This window comes from Triticum aestivum, chromosome 4D, assembly GCF_018294505.1.
Source record: "Triticum aestivum cultivar Chinese Spring chromosome 4D, IWGSC CS RefSeq v2.1, whole genome shotgun sequence".
Lineage (NCBI taxonomy): Eukaryota > Viridiplantae > Streptophyta > Magnoliopsida > Poales > Poaceae > Triticum > Triticum aestivum.
This window is the reverse complement of record NC_057805.1, coordinates 41,224,571-41,238,160: the sequence shown is the minus strand read 5'-3', so window position 1 is coordinate 41,238,160 and position 13,590 is coordinate 41,224,571. Positions and strand designations below refer to the sequence as shown.

General features: G+C 47.7%; 2 protein-coding genes across 2 annotated transcripts; one reads left to right on the top strand and one right to left on the bottom strand.

Moving 5' to 3' along the window:
* The first annotated feature begins 515 nt into the window (after positions 1–515).
* Positions 516–3,816, top strand: LOC543071 (endoglucanase 10). The gene is given in 7 exon segments (XM_044517615.1): positions 516–1,053; positions 1,486–1,793; positions 1,915–2,376; positions 2,588–2,723; positions 2,807–2,979; positions 3,075–3,435; positions 3,438–3,816. Coding segments are annotated over 7 exon segments (1,863 nt in total). The 5' UTR covers positions 516–674; the 3' UTR covers positions 3,482–3,816.
* A 133-nt stretch (positions 3,817–3,949) lies between these two features.
* LOC123096035 (pentatricopeptide repeat-containing protein At1g77405) lies at positions 3,950–5,831 on the bottom strand. The gene has a single exon (XM_044517616.1). The coding sequence runs from the start codon at positions 5,784–5,786 to the stop codon at positions 4,539–4,541; it is 1,248 nt and encodes a 415-aa protein (XP_044373551.1). The 5' UTR covers positions 5,787–5,831; the 3' UTR covers positions 3,950–4,538.
* Positions 5,832–13,590: the final 7,759 nt, after the last annotated feature.

Below are 13,590 nucleotides of genomic sequence, written 5' to 3'. Positions count from 1 at the left end.
CTTCAAGCTTGGAGCAACGGCAACCGCTCAGTTGTGCCAAGCAAAGCAACGGCGAAGGAGGCAAAAGCTAGCTAGGAGAACTGTCGCGCTCTTTGCATTATTGGCATCTGCGCAGTAAAATCTCTCTCGCTACGTACGTGGACGCAGTTCGAGAAGCCATCCATCTAGAGACGACCATGCCTGGTGCGCCCCAGATGGCTAGCGATCCCAGATCTACTGCACCAAAAGTTAATGCTCGCCGGCCGGACAGTAACAAAATGCGGAGGCGCACGAGCCCAGCCCCACGGGGTGCAGGGTACAGACTACAGAGGCGAGTGAAGTGGAGTGGCCACCACACACGGCCTCCACTGTAAGCGGCGCACCTAGAACCAGAGCCCGCCAGAGCCAACCCATCCGATAGCGGCAACGAGACCAAACCGAAAAGACGGGCCAAGGGGACGACGAAAGCAACGCCCCAACCACCACCCCGACCCCTCCCTCCGTTTCACTTCATCATAACATAGCGCCGTGCCATCGCTCACCACCCCGGACGGACATCATTCATTCATTCCTAGTACCACCACCACCTTCGTCTCCCCCCTCTCCACCCACACTCCAATTGAGAAACAGCTCCGTCGTCCTCCTCCGGCCATTGCCGTCGCGAATTAAGCGGCAAGGAGGCGGCCGGCGGCAAGATGTTCGGGCGGGACCCGTGGGGCGGGACGCTGGAGATCTCGAACGCGGACTCGGCGACGGACGACGACCGGAGCCGGGACCTGGACCGGGGCGCCATGATGCGGCACCAGCTGGACGAGACGCAGCAGAGCTGGCTGCTGGCCGGCCCGGGCGACCAGGCCGGGAAGAAGAAGAAGAAGTACGTGGACATCGGCTGCATGGTCATCGACCGCAAGATCTTCATGTGGACCGTCGGCCTCATCCTCGGCGTCGGCCTCTTCGTCGGCTTCGTCATGATGATCGTCAAGCTCGTCCCGCACAAGAAGCCCCCGCCGCCGCCGCCGGACCAGTACACCCTCGCGCTGCACAAGGCGCTCATGTTCTTCAACGCCCAGCGATGTGAGTTTTTCCAGCTTCTTCTTCTTTTTTCCATCTGCATCTTTTTTTACCTTTGCTTCGATTTCCACCTCTCGTTCGTTCGTCCCTTTCCTCTCCCTGCACTGCACCGGCCCGAGACCAGATCCGCTTTTGCGTGGTACCGACGGGGGGCATGCAAACAATTCTAGTTATTGTAGCTCTTTGTCCTCCTCTCGCCTTCTCGCCACCTCATCCTGTCCTCCTACATTTAGCATGTCTGGGATGGTGAGATCTGGCCGAGTTACTACGTATGCCCATATTTTACCGGAAGAAGCTTCACCTTGGAAAAAGTAACTATTGTCTCCATACGTATCTGAAAAAAGTATAAGCAAAAGGAACTATCTATTCATAGGAGAGCAAAAATAGAGCGCACCTTGTGAGTTCTGACGTTGTGTCGTGGTCTGAAATTGTCAGCTGGTCATCTGCCCAAGCACAACGGCGTGAGCTGGAGGGGCAACTCCGGCATGAAGGACGGCCTCTCGGACAGCACCGTCAAGAAGAGCTTGGTCGGAGGCTTCTACGACGCAGGCGACGCCATCAAGTTCAACTACCCCATGGCCTGGTCCATGACCATGCTCAGCTGGACGGTGATCGAGTACAGGGCCAAGTACGAGGCCATCGGCGAGCTCGACCATGTCAAGGAGATCATCAAGTGGGGCACCGACTACATGCTCAAGACCTTCAACTCGTCCGCCGACACCATCGACCGGATTGTCGCCCAGGTTCGTTGAGGCTGATCATCTCGGTTGCACCGATTGCTCGTATCCCGGGAAATTGGCCACCAGATCCACTCAATTGAGTAAACTTTCAGTTCCCTGATGTCATATGAACTTCTTGTTGCAGGTCGGCGTGGGTGACACCTCTAAAGGCCCCATGCCGAACGACCACTACTGCTGGATGAGGCCAGAGGACATTGATTACAAGAGGCCTGTCATCGAGTGCCACTCTTGCTCGGATCTTGCCGCTGAGATGGCCGCCGCTCTCGCTGCGGCTTCCATAGTGTTCAAGGACAGCAAGGCGTACTCTGACAAGCTCGTCCATGGTGCCAAGGCGCTGTACAAGTTCGGTAGGCTGCAGCGCGGCCGATACAGCCCCAATGGCTCTGATCAGTCGCTGTTCTACAATTCCACCAGCTACTGGGATGAGTTTGTGTGGGGTGGTGCGTGGATGTACTTCGCCACGGGAAACACATCGTACCTGACGATCGCCACAGCTCCAGGGATGGCAAAGCATGCAGGCGCGTTCTGGATTGGCAGCCCAAACTATGGAGTGTTTACCTGGGATGACAAGCTTCCAGGATCTCAGGTTAGCATACTTCATACCTATGTTCAGTTAACTGGATGTCTTAGAAATACTTAACATTTAACACCAAAGGAATAACAAACAAGCAGTCTGACAGCATCTAAATGAGAAGAAAAAGAACATCAGTGCTTTAAAAAAATCAGAATATTAGTAGAAAATGATGATCAATGCTAATGAAGAATGATCCAGCATTAACGCTTTCTACATTACGCAGGTTCTTCTCAGCAGGTTGCGGCTCTTCCTAAGTCCAGGGTATCCTTATGAAGAAATATTAAGGACATTCCACAACCAAACTGACAATGTCATGTGCTCATATTTACCAGTATTCAATTCATTCAACTTCACTAAAGGTTGGTGATGCCCTTCTTTGTTTTTCACTGCCTCTCTAAACCCACTTCCACACTGGAAAGTTAAGTAACCGAATGTTTTGCAGGAGGATTGATACAACTCAACCATGGAGGGCCTCAACCACTTCAGTACGTCGTCAATGCAGCTTTCCTTGCCTCTTTGTATGCTGATTATCTGGACACCGCAGATACACCAGGGTGGTATTGTGGACCTAATTTCTATACCACAGATGTCCTCCGCAAGTTTGCAAAGTCACAGGTAGAGTTTGTACTCAATACTCCTGGACTAAAATAATGTATAATGTACGTTAGCAGGAATTAGTCAATTGACACTCAGAACCCTTCAATTTGCAGCTTGATTACATCCTAGGCAAGAACCCACAAAAGATGAGCTACGTCGTGGGTTTTGGAAAGAAGTACCCGAAGCGTGTTCATCACAGAGGGGCATCAATCCCTCATAACGGTGTCAAGTACGGATGCAAAGGAGGTTTTAAATGGAGAGAGTCTAAGAAAGCAAACCCTAATATCCTCGTCGGAGCAATGGTTGCTGGCCCTGACAAGCATGATGGCTTCAAAGATATCCGCACAAATTACAATTACACAGAACCTACCCTTGCAGCAAATGCTGGCTTGGTTGCAGCATTGATTTCTCTAGCTGACATCGATACCGGCAGATATTCAATTGATAAGAACACCATCTTCTCAGCAGTTCCCCCAATGTTCCCGACACCCCACCACCTCCATCAGCTTGGAAACCATGAAGAGTCAGATCCCTGAACATTTCATAAGCATCAAATGGAGGGAGCAACAGATGGTTGTTTGGTATATACAGCGAAGGCCACGAACAGAAAGCAGACAACATAAGCTTACAGAGTTTCTACTTCTGTATCGGTATGACGGATCAGTATAAATCATCTGTCAACCATGGACTGGAAGTTGTGTGCAATTTGTGAAACTAATTTTTGGGGTCCTTGTTGTTATCCATATTCCGAGTTCATGTGTGAAGTTCTTTTTGTAGAAATGGTACCTTTGTAAGTCATTTTGTTTTATAGGAGTGACTTATTCGTCACAGTAAAGAATGTGTGACTTTCATACAGCTTGCTTTATCTTATTTGACATACACTATACACTTCATGCGCATGTTCACCAAATTCCCAAACATTATATAGCAACAGAGAAGGCAGTGACTTCTAATATAGATACAATCCCAATGATGCCATTGCAAAAAATTACAAAGCATTAATGTAATTATGAACAGAAAACACACAATTTCACCAACAATTTACTGGCAATTCTGGTAAACTGAACATGTGTAGACCTGGGTAAGAAAAGCAAATTCCTTGTGATGAAAGTATATAAAAGAAAATGCGAAATACAAATTTATGATGGTCATGCTGCAAACTACACGATCCCAGAAATGTACAGTAACAAAGGTTTTACCACTTGTAAACAACAACAGGTCAGGCTTGTTGGCTGTTGCACCCGCATCAATTATGATTGTGAGAAGAATCTCAGACATCATTTACCTTCTGCACAAATCCACTTCATCTTTGCCTCGGAACAAATCCTGTGAGTTCTGATTGGTGGTGTTTTGGGCTTGAATCTCATTTCATTAAGTGCTTTTCCCCTGGGATCATCATCTACTCTCAAAGGCAAGGCTCTTTCAACAAAGCTTCCTACCCAAGGCACTCCCGATCAGAGTCTTCAACAGCTTACACATGCATTAGCATGCCCCTTGGACATCTCAATCAAGAAGCTTCTGTGTGCAGGATGAACCTCTCCTGTGTTAAGTTTGCACAACCTCAATGTTGATCCTGATTATCTTGTCACTGGTCGCATTATGGGCTTCATACGCATGACATGCTGAAACCTTTCCTTGATGCCATCCTCAATGGAGTGACACAGCTCTGCTGGCAAGGCCTCCTCATCGGCCTCCTCGGTTGCATCCTTCACAAGCTTGTAGGTGTGTTCCCTGGGTAGGTGCCCACTTTCCGCCATCTCGATCATGAACCGCCTTGCATCCCCGATCCGCCCACTCTCGTATAGCGAATGTATAAGAGGTGTGTATGTGCTTGATGTCGCCACCCCATGCCCCCTCGCCACCATCTCCCTCATCCACTCAATAGCCTTGTCAACCTTATTCACCGCACTGTAATACCTCACAAAAGAGTTATATGTCACCCGGTTCGGCATGCACCCCTTCTTCACCATTTCATCAAACACCTCGTGCGCACGCTCCACGCGGTACGTCTTGCAGAGGCCATTGATATAACAGTTGTAGGTCACGACGTCCGGCTCCAGCCCCTTCTCTCCCATCCTCCGGAACAGCCTGCCGGCCTCATAGATCCTTCTCCTGGCGGCCTTCCGGCACCCAGTCCCCGCCCCGATCCGGCAGTACCAGGAAATGAGCACGGTGTAGGTGTAGGAGTCAGGCCTGCAGCGCGCCCCGGGGCGCTCCATCTGGTCGAGCAGGAACCTGGCCTCCTTGAACCGGCCGTTCCGGCACAGCGCAGCGAGCAGTGTGTTGTAGCACTGCGCGTCCGGGGAGCACCGGAGCTGGCGCGCGCGGTGGAAGGCGGCGAGGGCCTGCCGCGGGAGGCCCTCCTCGCCGAGCGCGCGGATGACGTCGGTGAGCGCGGCGGTGGAGACGAGCGGGGCGTGCTCGCGGAGGAGGCCGAAGAGCGCGGGGAGCGCGCGGGCGCGGGCGAGGGAGAGCGCGGCGGCGCGGAGCGGGGCCTCGGTGAGCGGGACGACGTGCGGGATGGCGTCGGAGTGGGACCAGTTGAGGAAGGCGAGGGTGAGCGCGGCGGCGACCCGGCGGTGGTAGGAGGAGGACGGGGAGGGGAAGGGCCGCTGCGGGCAGAGGCGGCCCGCGGAGCGCGGGAGGATGAGGCGCGGGATGGCGGCGAGCAAGGCGGCGATGGAGGACGGCGAGAAGCCCCGGAAGGTGGGGGACGGGCGGAGCGCGGAGTCGAAGCGGCGGCGCTGGAGGAGGGCGACCAGGAGCTGCGGCACCAGGCGGGACGGCGACGGCGACGGGGTAGGGGAGGGGGACGAGGAGGACATTTGGTTGCGGTTTTGGAGCCTGGGCTCTGGACTCCGGCAGAGAGGTTGTTGGTTTAAAACCGGGAGAGGTCCCCGCTGCAAGTCGCAACTGGGCCCAGAAAATAGTTATGTTTGGGCTCTGCCTTCTCTTTTGTTTTTCGGAAATGGGCTTTTGGCAGTGTCTTTGCAAATATTTGTTTTTTTTGCCCCTCAAATTTTTATTTATTTTTATTTTTCAGTGTTGGAATGTCTATTTATTGGTAGTTGAAAGTCGACCCTCGAAAAATTGTTGTTGGAACTTGGAAGCTGAATGTTGGCGCGGGTAATAGAAGTTGAAGTTTTGATTTTGTGTAGCTAAAGGCTTGTTGATGTATTTTGGAGTGACTAGCCTGCATACTAGACTAGTTTAAGACAATGTTTTGTATTGGTTAGTACTCACTATATTGTAATTTACATCTTGCTTTAGTTTTTTTGTATATTAGAAAATTGAGGCACGTTCATGAGCATTCATAACCAGTGACTAGAATTGCACGAAGCCGAGTATTTGACATAAATCCATCAGATGGAATTGACTTTATAGAAAATGACATGTCTACCATATTTACTTTTTATTTGCAAGAATCATTTCCTCAAAAAAAATATTACAAGAATCATTATTTTTTTACAATATAGAACCTTATTCATCACAACATCGAGATATCATTTACAAGCAAATATGAAATAAAGTCTCGGATGGTAGTGTCCCAAAAGGAGAAAGATCTAGAGCTAAATGAGACTTAGCTAGACAATTTGCCACCTCATTAGCTTCTCTATTATATTGCTGATAATCAACATGACCAAACTCGCTTGCAAGTTGCTTGGATTCTGTGATCTGAAGTAATGTTCCTCTTTTCGCAATGTTTCAACGACAAACAAGCAATAAGACTCAAGAAGCACCTTGTTGCAGCAGCCAAATACATACCATTCCTATTAGTACTTATTTCAACAGCATCCACAGTAGTCACATGGGGTAGGAACCAGGTCGCTGCCGCAATGAAATTACCATGATCATCCCGCACCACTGCACCAGTAGCCCCCAAAAGGGTTTCAACACAGAAAGATGTGTCCACATTAATTATTACTACTCCATTTGATGGCCTCTTCCACATGTGATCACACTTGCGCTTTGGGATTTAGAAGATGATGTTGTAATATAGTTTGTGGTTAGTATCTTGATGGCAAGGGTGGATCTCTCACAAGATTGCACTAATTCTCCTATCACCAATTGTCTTCATTGCCACCAAATGAACCATGCTGCATCATGAAGGAAATATGCCCTAGAGGCAATAATAAAGTTATTATTTATTTCCTTATATCATGATAAATGTTTATTATTCATGCTAGAATTGTATTAACTGGAAACTTGATACATGTTGGGGAACGTAGCAGAAATTCAAAATTTTCTACGCATCACCAAGATCAATCTATGGAGTAATCTAGCAACGAGGGGAAGGGGAGTGAATCTACATACCCTTGTAGATCGCGATGCGGAAGCGTTGCAAGAACGCGGATGAGGGAGTCGTACTCGTAGCGATTCAGATCGCGGTTGATTCCGATCTGAGCACCGAAGAACGGTGCCTCCGCGTTCAACACACGTGCAGCCCGGTGACGTCTCCCACGCCTTGATCCAGCAAGGAGAGAGGGAGAGGTTGGGGAAGACTCCATCCAGCAGCAGCACGACGGCGTGGTGGTGGTGGAGGAGCGTGGCAATCCTGCAGGGCTTCGCCAAGCACTGCGGGAGAGGAGGAGGACTTGGGAGAGGGGAAGGGCTGCACCAGAACTTGGGGTCGTGGCTGCCCTCCCACCCCTTCACTATTTATAGGTGGGGAGAGAGGGGGCCGGCCCCCTTAAATCTCATCTAGGGTTGGGGGCGGCGGCCAAAGGGGGGAGGAGTGCCTCCCAAGTCAAGTGGAGGCCCTCCCCCTTAGGGTTTCCCCTCTCCCATGCGCATGGGCCTTGGGGGGGCTGGTGCCCCTGGCCCATTAAGGCTAGGGCGCCCCCTTACAGCCCATGCTGCTGTATTGGACGTGGTGGAACATTTTCCGGACCTCCGGATCCCTCCGGAATCCTCCGGAACCTTCTGGAAGCTTCCCGGTACAATACCGAAAAACCCGAACTTTTCCCGGAACCCGAACAACAACTTTCCATATATAAATCTTTACCTCCGGACCATTCCGGAACTCCTCGTGACGTCCGGGATCTCATCCGGGACTCCGAACAACATTCGGTAACCACGTACATACTTCCCCTATAACCCTAGCGTCATCGAACCTTAAGTGTGTAGACCCTACGGGTTCTGGAACCATGCAGACATGACCGAGACGTTCTCCGGTCAATAACCAACAGCGGGATCTGGATACCCATGTTGGCTCCCACATGTTCCACGATGATCTCATCGGATGAACCACGATGTCGGGGATTCAATCAATCCTGTATGCAATTCCCTTTGTCTATCGATATGTTACTTGCCCGAGATTCGATCGTCGGTATCTCTATACCTTGTTCAATCTCGTTACCGGCAAGTCTCTTTACTCGTTCCGTAACTCACATCATCCCGTGATCAACTCCTTGGTCACATTGTGCACATTATGATGATGTCCTACCGAGTGGGCCCAGAGATACCTCTCCGTTTACACGGAGTGACAAATCCCAGTCTCGATTCGTGCCAACCCAACAGACACTTTCGGAGATACCTGTAGTGCACCTTTATAGCCACCCAGTTACGTTGTGACGTTTGGTACACCCAAAGCATTCCTACGGTATCCGGGAGTTGCACAATCTCATGGTCTAAGGAACTGATACTTGACATTAGAAAAGCTCTGAGCAAACGAACTATACGATCTTGTGCTAGGCTTACGATTGGGTCTTGTCCATCACATCATTCTCCTAATGATGTGATCCCGTTATCAACGACATCCAATGTCCATGGTCAGGAAACCGTAACCATCTATTGATCAACGAGCTAGTCTACTAGAGGCTTACTAGGGACATGGTGTTGTCTATGTATCCACACATGTATCTTAGTTTCCTATCAATACAATTCTAGCATGGATAATAAACGATTATCATGAACAAGGAAATATAATAATAACCAATTTATTATTGCCTCTAGGGCATATTTCCAACAGTGTCACTAGTATGCCTCTACTTGACTAGCTCGTTGATCAAAGATGGTTATGTTTCCTAGCCATAGACATGAGTTGTCATTTGATTAGCGGGATCACATCATTAAGAGAATGATGTGATTGACTTGACCCATTCCGTTAGCTTAGCACTCGATCGTTTAGTATGTTGCTATTGCTTTCTTCATGACTTATACATGTTCCTATGACTATGAGATTATGCAACTCCAGTTTATCGGAGGAACACGTTGTGTGCTACCAAACGTCACAACGTAACTGGGTGATTATAAAGGAGCTCTATAGGTGCTTCCAAAGGTACTTGTTGGGTTGGCGTATTTCGAGATTAGGATTTGTCACTCCGATTGTCGGAGAGGTATCTCTGGGCCCACTCTAATACACATCACTATAAGCCTTGCAAGCATTGTAACTAATGAGTTAGTTGCGGGATGATGTATTACGGAACGAGTAAAGAGACTTGTCGGTAACAAGATTGAACTAGGTATCGAGATACCGACGATCGAATCTCGGGCAAGTAACATACCGATGACAAAGGGAACAACGTATGTTGTTATGCGGTCTGACCGAAAAAGATCTTCGTAGAATATGTGGGAACCAATATGAGCATCCAGGTTCCGCTATTGGTTATTGACCGGAGAGGTGTCTCGGTCATGTCTACATAGTTCTCGAACCCGTAGGGTCCGCACGCTTAACGTTACGATGACGGTTATATTATGAGTTTATGTGTTTTGATGTACCGAAGGAGTTCGGAGTCCCGGATGAGATCAGGGACATGACGAGGAGTCTCGAAATGGCCGAGACGTAAAGATCGATATATTGGACGACTATATTCGGACTTCGGAAAGGTTCCGAGTGATTCGGGAATTTTTTGGAGTACCGGAGAGTTACGGGAATTCGTATTGGGCCTTAATGGGCCATACGGGAAAGGAGAGAAAGGCCCCAAAGGGTGGCCGCACCCCTCCCCATGGACTAGTCCGAATTGGACTAGGGAGGGGGGGCGCCCCCTTCCTTGTTTCTCCTTCTCCCTTCCCTTTTCCTACTCCAACAAGGAAAGGAGGAGTCCTACGACCGGGAGTAGGACTCCCCCCTTGGCGCGTCCTCCTCCTAGGCCGGCCGCCTTCCCCCTTGCTCCTTTATATACGGGAGCAGGGGCACCCCATAGACACAACAATTGATCTCTTGATCTCTTAGCCGTGTGCGGTGCCCCCCTCCACCATATTACACCTCGATAATATCGTAGCGGTGCTTAGGCGAAGCCCTGCGTCGGTAGAACATCATCATTGTCACCACGCCGTCGTGCTGACGGAACTCTCCCTCAAAGCTCGGCTGGATCGGAGTTCGAGGGACGTCATCGAGCTGAACATGTGCTGAACTCGGAGGTGCCGTGCGTTCGGTACTTGATCGGTCGGATCGTGAAGACGTACGACTACATCAACCGTGTTGTGCTAACGCTTCCGCTTTCGGTCTACGAGGGTACGTGGACAACACTCTCCCCTCTCGTTGCTATGCATCACCATGATCTTGCGTGTGCGTAGGAATTTTTTTGATATTACTACATTCCCCAACAGTGGTATCAGAGCTTGGTTTTATGCGTTGATGTTATGCACGAGTAAAACACAAGTGAGTTATGGGCGATATAAGTCATACTGCTTACCAGCATGTCATACTTTGGTTCAGCGGTATTGTGAGATGAAGCGGCCCGGACCGACATTACGCGTACGCTTACGCGAGACTGGTTTCACCGTTGCGAGCACTCGTTGCTTAAAGGTGACTGGCGGGTGTCTGTCTCTCTCACTTTAGTTGAACCGAGTGTGGCTACACCCGGTCCTTGCGAAGGTTAAAACAGCACCAACTTGACAAACTATCGTTGTGGTTTTGATGCGTAGGTAAGAACGGTTCTTGCTAAGCCCGTAGCAGCCACGTAAAACATGCAACAACAAAGTAGAGGACATCTAACTTGTTTTTGCAGGGCATGTTGTGATGTGATATGGTCAAAGCATGATGCTAAATTTATTGTATGAGATGATCATGTTTTGTAACCGAGTTATCGGCAACTGGCAGGAGCCATATGGTTGTCGCTTTATTGTATGAAATGCAATCGCCATGTAATTGTTTTACTTTATCACTAAGCGGTAGCGATAGTCGTAAAAGCAATAGTTGGCGAGACGACAACGATGCTACGATGGTGATCATGACGGTGCTTCGGAGATGAAGATCACAAGCACAAGATGATGATGGCCATATCATATCACTTATATTGATTGCATGTGATGTTTATCTTTTATGCATCTTATCTTGCTTTGATTGACGGTAGCATTATAAGATGATCTCTCACTAAATTATCAAGGTATAAGTGTTCTCCCTGAGTATGCACCGTTGCGAAAGTTCTTCATGCTGAGACACCACGTGATGATCGGGTGTGATAGGCTCTACGTTCAAATACAACGGGTGCAAAACAGTTGCACACGCGGAATACTCAGGTTAAACTTGACGAGCCTAGCATATGCAGATATGGCCTCGGAACACGGAGACCGAAAGGTCGAGCGTGAATTATATAGTAGATATGATCAACATAGTGATGTTCACCATTGAAACTACTCCATCTCACGTGATGATCGGACATGGTTTAGTTGATATGGATCACGTGATCACTTAGAGGAATAGAGGGATGTCTATCTAAGTGGGAGTTCTTAAAGTAATATGATTAATTGAACTTAAATTTCTCATGAACTTAGTCCTGATAGTATTTTGCAAATTATGTTGTAGATCAATAGCTCGCGTTGTTGCTTCCCTATGTTTATTTTGATATGTTCCTAGAGAAAAATTATGTTGAAAGATGTTAGTAGCAATGATGCGGATTGGATCCGTGATCTGAGGATTATCCTCATTGCTGCACAGAAGAATTATGTCCTTGATGCACCGCTAGGTGACAGACCTATTGCAGGAGCAGATGCAGACGTTATGAACGTTTGGCTAGCTCAATATGATGACTACTTGATAGTTTAGTGCACCATGCTTAACGGCTTAGAATCGGGACTTCAAAGACGTTTTGAACGCCATGGACCATATGAGATGTTCCAGGAGTTGAAATTAATATTTCAAGCAAATACCCGAGTTGAGAGATATGAAGTCTCCAACAAGTTCTATAGCTAAAAGATGGAGGAGAATAGCTCAAGCAGTGAGCATGTGCTCAGATTGTCTGGGTACTACAATCGCTTGAATCAAGTGGGAGTTAATCTTCCAGATAAAATAGTGATTGACAGAATTCTCTAGTCACCATCACCAAGTTAGTAGAACTTCGTGATGAACTATAGTATGCAAGGGATAACGAAAGTAATTCCCGAGCTCTTCGTGATGCTGAAATCGACGAAGGTAGAAATCAAGAAAAACATCAAGTGTTGATGGTTGACGAGACCACTAGTTTCAAAAAAAAGGGCAAAGGGAAGAAGGGGAACTTCAAGAAGAACGGCAAGCAAGTTGTTGCTCAAGTGAAGAAGCCTAAGTCTGGTCCTAAGCCTGAGACTAAGTGCTTCTACTGCAAAGGGACTGGTCACTGGAAGCAGAACTACCCCAAGTATTTGGTGGATAAGAAGGATGGCAAAGTGAACAAAGGTATATTGGATATATATGTTATTGATGTGTACTTTACTAGTGTTTATAGCAACCCTTCGGCATTTGATACTAGTTCAGTTGCTAAAGAGTAGTAACTCGAAAACGGGAGTTGCAGAATAAACAGAGACTAGTAAAAGCCGAGGTGACGATGTGTGTTGGAAGTAGTTCCAAGATTGATATGATCATCATCGCACACTCCCTATACTTTCGGGATTAGTGTTGAAACTAAATAAGTGTTATTTGGTGTTTGCGTTGAGCATGAATATGATTTGATCATGTTTATTGCAATACGGTTATTCATTTAAGTTAGAGAACAATTGTTGTTCTGTTTACATGAATAAAAACCTTTTATGGTCATACACACCAACGAAAATGGTTTGTTGGATCTCGATCGTAATGATACACATATTCATAATATTGAAGCCAAAAGATGCAAAGTTAATAATGATAGTGCAACTTATTTGTGGCACTGCCGTTTAGGTCATATTGGTGTAAAGCGCATGAAGAAACTCCATACTGATGGGATTTTGGAATCACTTGATTATGAATCACTTGATACTTGCGAACCGTGCCTCATGGGCAAGATGACTAAAACGCCGTTCTCCGGAACTATGGAGAGAGCAACCGATTTGTTGGAAGTCATACATACAGATGTATGTGGTCCAATTAATATTGAGGCTCGTGGCGGATATCGTTATTTTCTCACCTTCAAAGATGATTTGAGCAGATATGGGTATATCTACTTGATGAAACATAAGTCTGAAACATTTGAAAAGTTCAAAGAATTTCAGAGTGAAGTGGAAAATCATCGTGACAAGAAAATAAAGTTTCTATGATCTGATCGTAGAGAAGAGTATTTGAGTTTCGAGTTTGGCCTTCAGTTAAAACAATGTGAAATAGTTTCACTACTCACGCCACCTGGAACACCACGGTGTAATGGTGTGTCCGAACATCGTAACCGTACTTTATTAGATATGGTGCAATATATGATGTCTCTTACCGATCTACCACTATCGTTTTGAGGTTATGCATTA

Coding starts and splice junctions, on each gene's coding strand:
- LOC123096035 (XM_044517616.1), bottom strand. CDS start 5,786: ATGTCCTCCTCGTCCCCCTCCCCTACCCCGTCGCCGTCGCCGTCCCGC.